Genomic DNA, 16250 nt, shown 5'->3' with positions numbered 1-16250 from the left:
AAGTTTTTTTTCCCCCCCCCCCCCCATTAATGAGAAGAGTATTTGCCTTTCATGGCCATTACAACCCCAAATAAAGCTTCTAACATTTTCTCTTAACATTTTTTCACCAAGATTGTTTCAGAAAGTTCTAGATACCCTCGTAAAGATTTTTTCAGGTGTGAGGAAAGCATAACCAAATAAAAAAGGGGCAGAGTGACACTGTGTAAGACCGGGCAGCTCACACTTCAACCTCATTCTTTTATGTGTGAGGCTTTGTGATAGTTGATCCTACCTTCACTACTTCCTTATTCATGAACTAGATGTGGAAAGTTACTTTAACATGACAAGATGGTGAAGTGTGAAAGGACAAGTATTTGCCCTAGAATTCAATGGACAAAAATCACATAGATCTTAGGTCCTAAATAATCTCAACAACTTGTCAACTTTAGCATAGCTCAATTAGTTAAAACATATAATCATAACCATGAGGTCAAAGATTCAAATGCAACCTCAGATGGTATTGAGCTGGAAAATTAATCCCACAGCTTTTTGTGTGTTTATTCTCAAGCCTAGTGCTAACCCTAGAATAGGAACAGATTTTAAGAAGATTATCTTGTACATTAAAAAGCAAAAAACCTTTAAATAAGACACATGGAAGTTCGGAGAAAAGATAATCTTACCTCTGGCCTCTTAAGGCTATAGTTCTCTCACCTAAACCTTCCATCGATAAAGACCAAATATCTGTTGCTAGACATGGGACTCTACCCACTCGACCAAATCCCCCCACCTTGTTTTCTAGCAATAGCATGCACACTAAAACTACAAGTCGTACTTTCCCCCACCTTTTTTTTCCCTAGCAACAGCTTACACACTCATGCATCAATGATGTGACTCCAATCGTACATTCACTAACTTGGGAGTTCCCAACTCATGCTTAACTTTTGCTATTTTCCCCATTCATGGTTTGCCACTGCGTCGTTCTCCTTCATAGGAAAATTCAGTTGGTAGTTGGCTCGACGTATGACTTACTTGTTGTCATCCACTCTCTCACTTGCTTCATCTGAGTAGTAATTCACTCCTCCCAGGTGCAATGGTTGTGTCCCCCAATAATAATCCTTTATTTTCCTAAGGTAAGGTCTAACACACTACTATGTGCTATTTTTGTGCTAAACACTATTATACTAACAGAATTGACTATGAGATTACCTCATTGAATGAACCCCACTCTCATCTACTCTCAAACTAAAGCAGATACCTGCTTCATGGAAAACTGACAAGCTCTTTTTTCCAATGCAACTCTTGGTTTCAAGCTTGGGCCCATTTGGCCGAAGGATGCTACCTCTTGGATGAGACTTGCAAGCACACCACTAACACACTCTCTTAATGGTGTGCTTCTCTTGTCGTCTCTCCCCTTTAGCCTACTCTTCTTAAGCCACCTGTAATTGCAAATAGGCAACATTATCATTTTGTTCAAGCATGTTTCCTCATCATCATGACAGCCTGACACTCCTCATTGGAGCAAACGTTGGTCACTGAACTCTCTCTCCAATGAGGCACGTCCACTCTAATTCATAGAGAAACTTCCGGTGTTCTCTCAAGCACATTGCATGATTAAACAGCCAACATGGATTGACCAATGAAATCCACTCACAATACTGTGGACACTTCCCTAGGGCAGGTAACTCATTCTCTTGAGTTACCTCCCTCTTTGCTCGATTTGTACTAACTCGCCCGGATGTCCAAATCATATAGACTACTAGTTGCTCCACTAGGCACTTGACCAATACTTTTCTTATTGACTGATACTTTCATTGGCCAACCCTTAACTTTATTTTTTCTTTTCCTTTTATGAAAAACCAAACTTTCATAGCAGAAATGGACATACAAACTGCCCATGAAAAAAATAACCACTAGGAAAAGAGGCTCAAATTGTTCAAAATGATTGCAAAATTCTTTAGTCCACACCCAAAGACACATTACTAATCGAATATGAAATTCCTCCTCTAAGACATCACATCACCACTTTGAAAATCTTTTCTTTCCTCTCAAGTCAAATGTATGACAGTATAGCTAAATATGGTATTTAATAGCTATTTGGCATTGTAGCCAAATAGAGATTGCCCCTTTGGCTAAACACCCAAATTCCTTACTTTCGTTCATACAAGAAGTGATGGATGCACAAAGAACTGGATGAATCTCTCTTGCAGGTATACATACACACAATGCAGAGAAGCAACTAGTTTTTAATATTTGAAACAAGAAAAATTTTAAAGCATCCATGAGTATATTAACTCAAAAAGTCCGAACTTGACTTCATGAAATTTAAAAAGAGTTCCAATATATAAACATTTTTGAAACATAGTATCTACATTTTCCATATATGCCAAACAGCTGCATTCTTTATTCAAAGAATTAAGTAATGAGTTCTTAAAATTTTTCATGTCTAGCTTAATCTACCATACTTCCCTCGCTCAGAATACCTTCATAAATAAAATTAATCAAACTGCCAGAAACAGATTCTGAAAAGAGAGAGATCGGGTAACCATATAATATGAATAATATAAAGATGTCCCTACGAAGAAATCTGATAAAACTGGAACTATACAAAGAACATTAGCATGGCCCCTGTACTAGGATGACATGCACAAATCGAGAAAAATGAAGAATATAACGATGGTTAATAACAGATGGAAAATTTTCCGAAATCTCCATAGCTCCTCTACCATAGAATTTAAGATCCAGTTACTAAAAAAGTCCAAGAAACTAGTTCTATAAGTCTGTCCTGTTCTAGCTGGTTCCAAAACCAAAAAGGAGAAGAATCTATGTTTTACTATTGAATTGAACAAGGTCAAATCAGTCAACGCAATAACATTGTAATAAAAAAGATTTAAGTTCCCAAATTCGACGATTCCTCGCGTAGGCTTTATGGTACCTTCAATAATAAATCACACCTCAACCCCATCGAACCCAGTGTACACTAAATAAAGTTATAAAAGACGTCCCCACGATTAAGGTCAATCAGAATGACTCTGTACCCAGAATCAACTCAAATTCGAAAATCGGATTACTGATTCAACCAGGAAAAATTTAGAAAAACAGAAACAAAATAAGCAACCATCATATGACACAAATTTAGGAATCATCCACACAGCAAATTCCCAAATTAGTTCAATTACAATGGTCGGTCGCGTAATGGTTATCGAAAAGGAAATAAAGGAGATATAGAACTAACCCGGGGATCTTATCAACCTCAAATTCAACGCCATCTCTAGCCAATACGAAAAGCTCGTGGGTGAAGGGAACGGGCATCCCATTTGAAAACAGATTAGGGTTGAGAGCCATGGGAGATCAGAAGTGAGCCAGGTTAGGAAGACGCGAGGTTTAAAACTCTAATCGCCGCCAACATCCACGACCTTCTGGATAATTCTTTGGTGCACAGGAAGAACATTCGAGAAATGGCCGACTACTTGCGGAATTGGAGCTCCTCTTGAAGAAAACTGCCCAAATTTAGGGGCATTTGGATTGGTCGGTTGTTTTAGTTTATATTAAAATTAATTATATAATGTAAAAAATGGTTAAGAGAACTCTTTTAGTTTTAATTTTAACTTCAACTCAATTGCATAATGATTTTCGATAATTTTTAGAAAATTAATATTTTGTGGTTAAACTTAACACCATATTGTAACTCTATCTATTCGAAATGATTTATTTATTTGTGGTTTATTATCATTTAAAATAATATGTATTTTATACCATAAAAATTAAACAATTATATCGGTTCATTTCTTATCATTTTAATATTATCATTTAAACACAAATTTTAAGATCTTTTCAAGATTTTAAATATGGATTTTGGACGTGAGGGCTATCTTTTGGTGTCATTCGAGCTAAGAACCACTCAAAAGCAAGAACAAACCAGCCACAGGGGCATTTCAAGAATTGAACTCGAGACCTCTTGCACCCGAAGCAAGAATCATACCACTAGACCAAATACCCTAATAGTGAATTTGTCATTTTTAGTTGCTACTTCATGTGTTTTCTGCGCCTCAAGATTTGAAATTTATGCACGTGTTTTGTGCTCTAGAAGCTACTATTATTGTCATGTTAATTTCACATAGTTCATCCTACAGTAAAATTTGTACTTCAATTAATATTTTAAGAAATATACAATAATGCATATACGTTTCTTGGGACTAAGTCTTTTTTAGTTTTGTTTTTCATTTGTACCACTATCTTATAGTGAAAATAAAATAGAGGAAATTTGAAATGCTAATGGTTTACTTAGTACCCACATCTACCTCTCGCATGTTAAAAGTGAGTGCTCTACCATTTAAGCTACATGCTCACAATTCTTATATCACAAAATCCTAAATTTCTCATCATCAATAATAGTGAAAGTGAAGAAATACCGCTACTCAATATGTCATAAACAAGAAAAAATTGAAAAGAAATAATATATTTAATAATAGATAGTTTTATGTTGAAAATGCAAGGTATTGATCCATCCTTGTATCTCTCACATGCAAAGCAAGCGTTTTACCATCTTTGCTACAACCTCATGGTTCTTACATCACAAAACCCTAAACACCTCGTCATCAATAATTGGCTTGAGCTTGATATTATTCCTTGGGATATATCTTGAATTTTACAATCTTGTTTATAATTTCTAAACGCATGCTCTTAAGGGAGACATTATGGTTCTTTTTATAATTCTAAAATGGGAGAAAATTAGGTATAATTTATGAATCATTTATTTATCCTGTTTCATAATTTATTGGGGCATTAATACAGGGGAAAAATATATTCTTGAGTTAATTTCAAGTTCAAAATTTATGACGATATATTAGAATGCATTGATAACAGAAAAATTGACGTCTCTATTCACATAGAAATGTGGTTGGTACCGTCATCTTTTTTTATAAGGCAACCTCAAGCCCTTATTTATTCACATAGAATATATATGCCATATTCACAGTTTCATGGGAATGTATGTATTTAACATGTGTCATTTTAATGTATTTATTTACTTCGTTTTATTCTACGACCTTTCGCACCCAAAGCGAAAATCATACCACTAGACCAAATGTCCTTGTTATGCCACTTGAAACGTATGTATGAAGCCTTGGGCCTAGGTATTAAGGTCGTATTTTGTCGTATTGCAGGAAACACATGAAGTCCTCGATGCACTTGAATTGAAGCCTTGGATGTAGAAAGTGTCTTGGAGAACAAAACAAGAACATAATAAGAACAAAGAGCTTTCTACTAGTCCGGCTTAAGATTTGGATAGGCATACTTACGGAAAGTAAGAAACATGAAATAATATTAAGAGAATTATCATTATAGTTTTAATTGCCTTCATTTTTGTTTTTTTTTTCTTAATTCCTAAGATGGTAAGTATAAAGCCTTGGGACGTAAAGAAAGACTTTAGGTTGCTGCTGAACGGCCAAGCCATTGCGAACATGCTTAAGTTTTGATATCTCTTTTCTACTTCCCTTATGTCGACTTTGTTGCCCAACAATTGGTGTAGAGAAGTTAAGAGATATGTTTGAAAAGTAAATAATAAGAACAACAAATTTATATTAATATGAAGTCCTTCGATAAGAAAAGATTTAGACATAGGGGTATTTGAGGTTGCACCCTAAGTGAGGGTCATCCCACTAAACCAAATGTCTTTTCTTACACATCCAATATTTTTAACTTCTACTCAAATATATTTTTCTGTGAGTGGTTGGAGGGCTATAAAATGAAAAGTTGATGGTCTAATATTTTACTGGTTAGTAAGGCATGTAATATTGAATTGTTATAATATACCAGGGTTATCAAATAAACCAACAACCCAACAAAGGAAACAACCTAATCAATTTGGGTTGAATTGATTTGGTTCAGTTCATCAGTTTGCTTGATTTAATTCTTCTATTTTGCCTCGTATGACAAGAAAATAATGTTGTATTGAATGCACCTTAGTTTGGTTTATGACAAACTCATATGAAACATAATTGCATTAATAGTACTCAAAGTTGGAGTCTATAAGTATTTCATGAACTTAAGTGCAATTCATGTTTCATTAAAGAGGAGATAAACTTTAGTTAAGTAACGGGAACTTTAAATTACTTTATGTGGAGCTTCAATTACTCTATGCTAGTTACAATCTTTAGGATTGACTAATTGGACACAAGTTCATGGATTTAGGAAATTTTTTTGTGTAATTATCAACTACAACTTATGTTTTCAAATTTTTAGGCCATAGTTTAGGTAATTGTTGTTATGAGTCGTAAACTTGTTTCTTTGCATAATATGGATTTAGTTGAACTGTTATTACCAATAAGATGGAGAAAGAAATTGTCTTTGAAATGACTAATAGACCTAGGTTCATCGTTGTTGTCTTTTAACTGTGATTTTGCAAAAAGCTTAACTAATATAAACTATCATGTCACAGGAACTTTAAGGTAGATCAAACATATACCCTTACACATCATTCAAGATGGCAATAAAATGGAGTTAAATTGAACGCACTTTAGTTTCATGTTTGGCGTGTTCAAGATAAAACATAATTGTATTAATAATATAGAGCTTGGAGTCTATAAGAATTGAATGATAACCAACTTTATTTAAGGTATTAGGAGTTCAAACGGGCCTAAGCGTGCGTGCTCATTTTATTCATCTTCTCCCCTTCCTCCCATTCCCTCCTTTTCCTCTATCACATTCTTTATTTCTCTTCCCATTTCTCAATCTCCAACTCATCCTTTCTTTATCCCTAACCAATGCCGATTTGAATAAAGAAAGAGAAAAAGAAAGAGAGTGAAGGAAGTCGGTTTGGATTTCACTTTGGAACTAGACATTGATGAGTATGATCTAACGAACATCAATATAAGAAATTTAGTGACTTAGCTTTAGACCAACTAGGTAAGTGGTGTTCCTATTGGCTTGATTGGATAAATTGTACGAGGTATTAACAACGTGTGCTCCGTAGTCCCTCCACATGTAGTACTTTGTGATTGTTTGACATGTATTATGTTATGTTATCCTATAACACGAATTCAAAATCAGATTAATTTCTCAATTTTTTCTTTATGTTCAAACTTTTAGGAATTTATTGAGAGATTTAAAGACGAAATTTAAATATGGTAGAGAAGAAAAAAAATAGTTACAAAAATTTTAAAAACTCATTAAAAGTATAAAAGAAAAGACAAAAAAAAAAAAAACAGTCAAAATTAACTGCTGGGTAAATTTTTCATTTTGACCCATCTTTACTGAGTAGGGGACAGTAAGAAAAAAAAAGGGGAAGAAAATAAAGAAGAGGAGTTATTTTGAAAGAGAGTTAAAAGAGAAATTTTGTAGAGTTTTGTGAAGAAATCAAGATTTGAATCTAGATAAGGAATGGTTTTATTTTAATTTTACGTCATTTTCTTATTTTATATTAATTTACTTTTATTTTTATTTGTTTTCCCTTTCAATTTTAATTTCTATTTCAGTTTTGAACCCTTGAAATTTGGTTGTGACAGATTGATATCAGAGCAGTCGGATTTTAGATTATATAGATTTTTTCTTAGGATAAAGAGTTGTATAATTCTAAGACTCAGCTCAATGACATGTCTTGCCGCGATCAAGTAAGCAATCTAACTCTATTTCGAAGTATAATATGTTGTAAAACTTGTATGAATTTATTGTATGTTTTGAGTTTCGTGGTAGTTATAAAATGTCCTTGGACATTGAAGAGTGAATATTAACCATATAAGTGGTCGTGAGATATCTGAATAGCCTTAGGAAAACAGACAGTTGTGAGACATCTAACCCATGGAATTTTGGTACTAGAAATGATGAAACTGGAGATGGTCTCCAAACGTTTGTATATCGACCATTTGCACTTTCTTAACTCCATTTGCAACCTTTGCACTTTCTTTGATTCTCTGGTAGACTTTGTGAAGCTAAGGCTTAGGCCATCATCTTTATTTCTTTGATGCTCATATGTGCAAGTCTATTGACACTACTATAGGGTGCACAAAGGCTTAGGCCATCATCTTCATTTCTTTGACGCTCATGTGCAAGTCTATTGACACTTCTGTAGGGTGTATAAACATTCTCATGACGCTATGACTCGATAGTCTACTAGTCTGAGCCGAGGTCTGGACTTTAGGCTAGTGACTCTCAAATTAAGTCTGGACTTTAGGCTAGTGACTCTCAAATTTTAGTTCAAACGGATCCAAAATTAAACCTACTAGTTCCTTCTTCTTTGCACGAAGGATTTGAAAATTTTGGTGCCATCATCTTCATTTCTTTGACGCTCATATATATGTACAAGTCTATTGACACTACTGTAGGGTGTATAAACATTCTCATGATGCTATGACTTGATAGTCTACTAGCCTAAGCTTATGAAGTACAAAAACATGAAACATATTGTGTATAGTTGACAGCGATGGTGGTAGGGCTAACCTATATGCAACGGCTCCGATCCTCTCCAAAATTTCAAAAGGTCATATAAATCAAGAACTCAGCTTGCCTTTGCGTCCAAACCATAGGACACCTTTCATCGAGGCCACTTTCAAGAATACCATGTCGCCCACTTCAAACTCTAGATTCTTCTGTCTTAATTCGTATAGCTTTTTTATCTACTCTGAGCAGCGCGTATCCTCTCTCTTATCTTTTGCACCGCCTCATTCGTAACTTGGACCAATTCGAGACCCATCAACTCACGTTCCCCTACCTCATATGAGCACAATGGTGTTCTGCACCATTTTCCATATAACGGCCTATACAGTGCCATGCCAATTATCGCCTGATAACTATTATTATAGGCAAATTTCATGAGATGCAGCTTCGAGTCCCAACTATCAACGAAGTCAAGCACACATGCACGTAACATATCCTCTAAAATTTGATTTAAACGTTCTGTCTGTTCTTTTGTCTGTAGATGAATCTTTGTATTGAAATTCAGGCGAGTACCCAATGATTTCTAGAGTTCACGCCAAAACACTGAAGTAAAACGTGGGTCTCAATCTGATACAATTGACACTAGAACTCCATGCAATCTGACAATGTATGTGAATCGTCTTTATGTATGTGAAAAAGACAATTCATTTCGGTCAGTCTAGTCGTAGCGTGACTTCTGTCCCATTGGTGATGAAGGGTATTCATGCGAACTATCAGGTTCTTCCATAGTCTTAGTTGCTCTCAAGGCGATAGTATAAGTGGTAGGCGCAATCGTCTCAATAGTGTTGCAAATTTTCGTATCTAACCCTAGTATAAATTGTCAGGTTGTCCTATAGTTCGTGTCCACCAATTTTGGGGCAAAACGCTTTAGCTTAGAAAACTCCCTGGCGTAGGTAGTAACAATACACCCAAGTAAACTCCTGCTATTTTCACAGCTGGACATCCTTTTGATAATATTCTTCAGTGAAGGCATTCCTGAACTCCGCTCATGAGACTGTGCCACTCTTAGGACTAATAAGATCGTGGGTGGTCTGCCACCACAATTCTGCATCATCACGCAGCATAAACGTAGCACACTCCACCCTATGGGCCTCAGGTTAGTTGGTAAACACAAATACGGACTCAATGAACCTCAACCACATCTTTGCCATCATTCGATCGTTAAAAGTTCGAGGGTCACTCCTCTTGAAATCTTGTACCTAGCCTCGATGGTTGATGTAGAAGCATTTGCTTGCTGGTTGGCAGTAAGATTTTGTATCACAGTTTGCAATGCATTTACTAGGGCAGCTGTAGGGTCTGGTGCGGCTTAAGGTACCGCTGGTGGTGGAAAAGGCTGCTCTACAGAATCCTCTCGTCCCCCATTACGTCCCCTTCTCTTCCTGTACCCCTAAGCGGGAGTTGTGTCCTAAGACGTTTTACTCAAGTTATAGGTGGCATCTAAACAGTACACATAACTACTAAGTCACATACTTATGTAATAGATTCTATAAACATTAATAATTATGCAAGTCACTCATACATACAACTATAGCATTAACATAACCATTCGATAGTCCATGACATATCATAAAACATGCAATATTTAACACATGCACATCATATCATTCATTACAAATACAGATTCCCTACTGCATGCATCATTTTACTAAGAAATTTTAATTCTTATAAAGGCATACCTGAAGGTGACGGTGCGTTTGCTGGAGGACCATGGAAGTACGTTAGGCCTACACCGTAAGCTAGTCCCAAGATCTATAACCTAGAGCACTGATACCAACTGTAACGCCCCTAATTTTCTTAACTTAATTAGTGACGTCACCCATACATGCATAAGTAATTAAGCGGAAATTCATTATAAATAACCTTGGAAAAAAACACTAGTCTTTCGCAAAGGTTCAAAATCCAACTAAACATAACTCCAATACGAAAATGTTCAATAACTGAATTCAAAAGCTTAAATGAAATAAATGTTCAACAATCTAACTTAAACATCCAAATAACCCTCTCACTTCCATGGTAACCTCATCTCCATCGTCAGCCGTACATTGATGCCTTGCCTTTACCTGAAAAATGTAGGCAGCACGAGGCTTGAGTATTTTATGAAATACTCAGTAAGTCACACCACTGTTGGGGTTAGATATGTAAGCACATGCAACAAATGAGCGGAACCTAACTTTTCGTAAAGTTTACATGGCCTTGGAAGGTTGGATGTGTGGTACTTCTCTACACACGGCCCATGTGCTTTTCTTTTATTGGGGGCATTTTGAGAATCAAACTCAATACCTCTCGCACCCAAAGCGAGAATCATACCGCTAGACCAAATGCCCTTGTAGTGAATCAAAAATTTTTAGTTGCTAGTCCATATGTTTTATGCGCCTCAATATTTGAAATTTATCCACATGGTTTTGTACTTTAGAACCTATGATCTAAGCATGTCGATGATCTAATTTGGAGAATGATGACTTGCATATATCTGTGCTTACTAACCCTTTGGATGGAAACTCTAGTGCGCACATCAGCTTCGGCATTGCCGCTGCAATCCTCCGCGTCGCTGCCATGCGAATCGACATTGGTTGTTCTGCCAATGATTGGGGCCTCGGATCCTCCGCCAGCGGATGATATTGCACAGTGCCCGATTGGATCCTCGACCGCTGGTTGACCGATTGCTGTAGCACCAATTGCTCCCATCGCAACGGTTGGTATGATCGTCCCCTTAATTGTGGATCCTGCACCTACTACTCATCCGTATGATACTCGATTGAATTATAATATCAAGAAACCCAAGGTGTGTACAGATGGAACAATAACATATTCTGTGGTTCGGTCTTCCGTCTGAACATACTTCACATATTACTGCTATGAAGTATCCCCTCTAGCGTCAGGCAATGAATGATAAATTTCAGGCACTTCTAACAAATAAGACATGACACTTAGTTCCTCCTCATGTTGGTCTTTATGTTATTGATTGCAAATGGGTTTTCAAACTCAAGAATACAAAGCACGCCTGCTTGCTAAAGGGTTTAAACAGTAGTATGGCGTTGATTATGATGATACCTTTAGTTTAGTTGTTAAGCCCACTGTCATTTGACTCTTATTATCTTTTGTTATTTCTCGTGGTTGGGCTATTTGGCAGATTGATATTCAAAATGATTTTCTTCCTGGTTTTCTTAATCAAGATTGAAGCAGCCCCTTGATTCTCAACATCCATAAGTGGCTTTATGGCGAAGCATGTTGAGGTTGCATGCCTGGTGTCTAAAGGGTTTAAACAGATGGCGTATGATGATACCTTTATTCCAGTTGTTAAGTAAGCCCACTATCATTCGACTCTTATTATTTCTGGTAAACAAATGGCGTATGATGATACCTTTATTCCAGTTGTTAAGTAAGCTCACTATCATTCGACTCTTATTATTTCTGGTTATTTTTCGTGGTTGGGCTATTTGGCAGATTGATATTCAAAATGATTTCTTCATGGTTTATATGAAGTAGCCCCTTGAATTTGTGGATTCTTAGTGGCTTTAGGTAATCATAAAGATTTATGTAATCATATGTTTCCTAAGAATGTTTTTTTCTAAATGGCTAAGCCATTACGACCATCTCCGAAGAAGGAGAAGTCTTTGAAGATGAAGAAATAACTAGATAACTAATTTTCACTGGTAAGTAAGTGCATGTAATATTAAATTGTTCTAATATTCAAGGTTATCAAATAAATGTTTCCTAAGAATGTTTTTTTCTAAATGGCTAAGCCATATGTTTCCTAAAAATGTTTTTTTTTCTAAATGGCTAAGCCATTATGACCATCTCAAAAGAAGGAGCACTAAGTCTTTGAAGATGAAGAGATAACTAGATAACTAATTTTCACTTGTAAGTAAGGCATGTAATATTGAATTGTTCTAATATTTGAAGGTTATCAAATAAACCAACAACCCAACAAAGGAAACAACAAACTTATAACTTCATATGATTGTGGGGGTGCAACATTTCATGAATCGAACTCAAGACTTATCGCACTCGAAGCGAGAATCATACCACTAGACCAAATGTCCATGTAGTGGATCAATCATTTTTAGTTGCTAGTCCATGTGTTTTGTGTGCCTCAAGATTTGAAATTTATCCACGGATTTTTTTGTGCTTTAAAACCTACTATTATTGTCATGTTGATTTCACATTGTCCATCACATAGTAAAATTTGTTCTTCAAATCAATTGGATGTACTATAATTAATATTATTAAGAAATATTGACATAAATAAAGTTTATATCCTATAATTCCTACCTTGTACCTTTGGGATTATGAATGACCCGGCTCAAATTATTTTGGTTGAAGCTGCATTGCCACTAAAGCATATGCATTTCTTTAGGATAGATATTGAAACAATACATTGAATTTTAAGTAAAATTTTACCACAAACTAAGTTTTTGAAAACGATTTTTATTTTATATTTATTTTTTAAATTTCTTTTAGTTTTTTAATTTTAGTTTTCAAAACCTAGTTTGATATGTAGTGGCTAGTTTTTAAAACTAGGATTAACTTCCTTTTAAGTTTATGTAGTTTCTTTTGATTACTACATTTACTTCTATCTAAGGTAATAAAATAAAATAAAAATTAAAAATTAAAAAAATTAAAAAAAATTAAAAATTAAAAAAATAAAAAAAAAGAAAAGAAAAAAGAAAAAAGAAAAAGTGCCAGTAAACATAATTCCTCTTTTATTGTAATATATACTTACTCCATCTTTATTTACTTCATTTTATACCAAAGTTCACATTAATTAATAAACTCATGTGCATCCCCTAAAAAACAAGCTTGTTTGTTTAGGATAAATTACAATGAATAGAATAGGGAGAGAAGAAATCCGAAAAATAAGTAGAAGGTTGAGCATTTCACTCAACCACACAATCAAACTTCATAGACTAAAGGGGGCTGAGATGTAATTCTGCCCCCCAATTATTGAAAATTAGAAAGGGCAGATATAATGCTTTTATTTTCAAGGGTAACTTTTGTATGTAATAATTTGTGGATATTTATAGAAAGAAGTCAGTGGCCTGGATTTAATCTCAATCCCCTCGAATCTACCCAAGAGAAGAGGTCAATTTGACAATTTGACCCTGGCATACTTAATGAATTAAAAATAAATAAAGTTTTCTAACAATTCATTTAAGGATGCTTGCAACTTCATCATCCTCTACTTCACTTGTGTAAATATTCACTTCTTAAGCTCCAAATGGTCATTCCTCAATCGAATAAACTTGTAACACATGAAATGATATTTGAACCAAACCTATCCAATTTTATAGATGAAATACGAATGCTTGTTGAATCTTCTTGGTTGGTCCATTTGGAACACCGTGACCCTTATCATCTTCTCCCTCTTCAAAAGGATTCGTCCTCGAATCAGAAAAATCATCACCTACATCAAAAGGACTCATGTCAGCAACATTAGAAGTAGAATGTGTTGAAAATTCACTAGGAAGATCATTTTATATGCTTTGTTATTAATTATTTCAAGAACTTAGTCATACCCTCTTGGATGTAACCTTGTCTTCCTTCGAGATGGGAATCGCTCCTTGCGAAAATGTATCCAAACCCAGTTATCGGGTTGAAAATTGATTTCCTTTCGTCCTTTGTTAATTCTTGAAGCAACTTTGAAATTTTGTTTCTCAATTGTCTCCTTCACCTCTTTATGCAATGTTTTGATCAGACCTTGTGGTTGCTTTACTCAAAGTATTTAATTCTTGATGTAACTTTTTGTTTCTCAATTGTCTCCTTTCACTTGTTTATGCAATGTTTTGATTAGATCTACGTTACTTATGGTTGTTTTATTCACAAAAATATTAGAATGAATAGGAAGCAAATCAAGAGGCGTAAGTGGATTAAATCCATAAAATCTTCAAAAAGGAGAACAATAAGTGGTACTATGAATTGCTCTATTATATGCATCTCTACAAATGGCAAACATTAGTCCCAAGACTTGACATATTCTTAGAAATAATAGGTAAGAATCTAATTGAGCGGTATCCCATTAAGATCCATTTAAAATATCCCATTAAGGCACCACCATATTATAGAGCATTTAGGAATACAGAGCGGGGTATTCGTGGTATCGATCCCCGTACCAATCATATTCAAAGAGAGCACTCTACCATCTTAGCTACATCCTCACAATTCTTACCTAACAAAACCCAAAACTGTCGGTCATCAATAATAGTGAAAATGAAAAAATATTTGTGCTCGTTATGTCAAAAATAAGGAAAAATTGAAGAGAAATAAAATATTAATAACAAATAGTTTCTTTAGGAGATGCACTCTGCGACCTTAGTTACATCCCCACAATTCTTACAGAACAAAACCCAAAACTACCCGTCATCAATAATAATGAAAATGAAAAAAATATTTTTGCTCATTAGAAATAAAATATTAATAACGAATAGTTTCTTTAGGAGATGCAGGGTATCAATCTCCGCACCTCTCACATACTAAGCAAGCACTCTACCATATGAGCTCTATCCCAATGATTCTTATATCACAAAATCCTAAATGTCTAGTCATCAACAATAGTGAAAATGAAAAACTATCTTTGTTCCTTATGTCATAAATAAGAAAATATTGAAAAGAAATAAGAAAATATTAAAAACAAATAATACATTTAATAATCGATAGTCTTCCTTTGGAGATGCGGGGTATCGATCCCCATACCTCTCACATGCAAAGCGCGCTCTATCATTTGAGTTACATCCCCATAATTCTAACATGTGAAAACCCTAAACCTTCTGTCACTAATAATGGTTAAAATGAAAAAATATCTCTATTCATTATGTCTTAAATAAGGAAAGATGGAATATAAATAAAATATTAATAACAATTAGTTTCTTTTGGAGACGTGGGGCATCGATTCTCGTACCTCTTGCATGCAAAGAAAGCATTCTACCACCTGAACTATATCCCCACAATTCTTACATCACAAAACCCTAAACGTCACGTCATCAATAAAAGTGAAAATGAAAAACTATCCAACCAATTGGTACAGCGACACTGTAAGCATCGGGTTGACTCGATGACTCAAAAAGGTCGATAAATTTTTTCACAAAATAAAACAAAGGAATTTAAAACATTAGATTTACATTATATCAAAATAGAGTTTATACATAAGTATTCGAAACACAACATACTAGTTAAAACACAAAATAAGAAACGGATACAAAACACTTTAAAACAAAGGATTGAGGACGACAGGTGAGGTTAGTTTATGGTACCTGCTCTAGAGTCCGCTCTCGATCTCGACCAGCTCCTTATCACCTGGAAAAAAAATGGAGAATAAAAAATGAGTACAAGACTCAGTAAGTAGCCTACTTGTAGGCTCTTAATCGTGTCATTGATATGCTAGGGTACCACATTCCTTATTCTTGCTTGTTCTTGATCTTGTTCTTATTGTAAGTTAGGCCCCTCTAATTCTTGTTCTTGACTTGGGGTTCTTATCTTGATCTTTCTTGAGGACGTTCGTTCTTGAATCCTAAAATCTTGGTTTTCCTTTAAGGGCCTTAGTATTATGGTTTTTTTCTTGGTTCTTTGTTTCTAGTTCTTGTCCTTAGAATTAGGATCTTGATCCTTGTTCTATTCCTTGATCTTTCTCTTATTCTTGGTACTTTCTTGGTTCTTGTTCTGTTCTTGATTCGTTCTCCAAGACACTCCCCCTAGGATTTATGGCACTAGACATGCACCTGACAATCTTGTGTCCAAGGCTTCATGCGTTCCAAACGACACAGCCTTAACCTACGTCCAAGGCTTCATGCGTTCCAAGCGACGTAGTCTTACCGCATCTTAGGGCTTGCCCTTTGATACGGTCTGCT

General features: G+C 35.2%; 1 protein-coding gene and 2 non-coding genes across 3 annotated transcripts in view; 1 reads left to right on the top strand and 2 right to left on the bottom strand.

The window, feature by feature from the left end:
* The window catches only part of LOC111441354, a 6673-nt gene extending 3178 nt beyond the window's left edge, over positions 1–3495 (bottom strand). Inside the window, exon 1 of the mRNA XM_023078303.1 lies at positions 3212–3495. Within this exon, the coding sequence (XP_022934071.1) occupies positions 3212–3321 (110 nt within the window). The 5' untranslated portion in view covers positions 3322–3495. The remainder of the gene's footprint in view (positions 1–3211) is intronic.
* Positions 2548–2650, top strand: LOC111442495. The gene has a single exon (XR_002710317.1). It is a non-coding gene; the product is annotated as a U6 spliceosomal RNA (small nuclear RNA).
* Positions 3496–3903: 408 nt separating the features above from the next.
* Positions 3904–3975, bottom strand: TRNAP-CGG. Its single transcript has one exon. It is a non-coding gene; the product is annotated as a tRNA-Pro (tRNA).
* Positions 3976–16250: the final 12275 nt, after the last annotated feature.

Source organism: Cucurbita moschata, unplaced genomic scaffold (genome assembly GCF_002738365.1).
Source record: "Cucurbita moschata cultivar Rifu unplaced genomic scaffold, Cmos_1.0 Cmo_Scf00004, whole genome shotgun sequence".
In the NCBI taxonomy this organism is placed as follows: Eukaryota; Viridiplantae; Streptophyta; class Magnoliopsida; order Cucurbitales; family Cucurbitaceae; genus Cucurbita; species Cucurbita moschata.
This window is presented reverse-complemented; position numbering and strand designations above follow the sequence as displayed.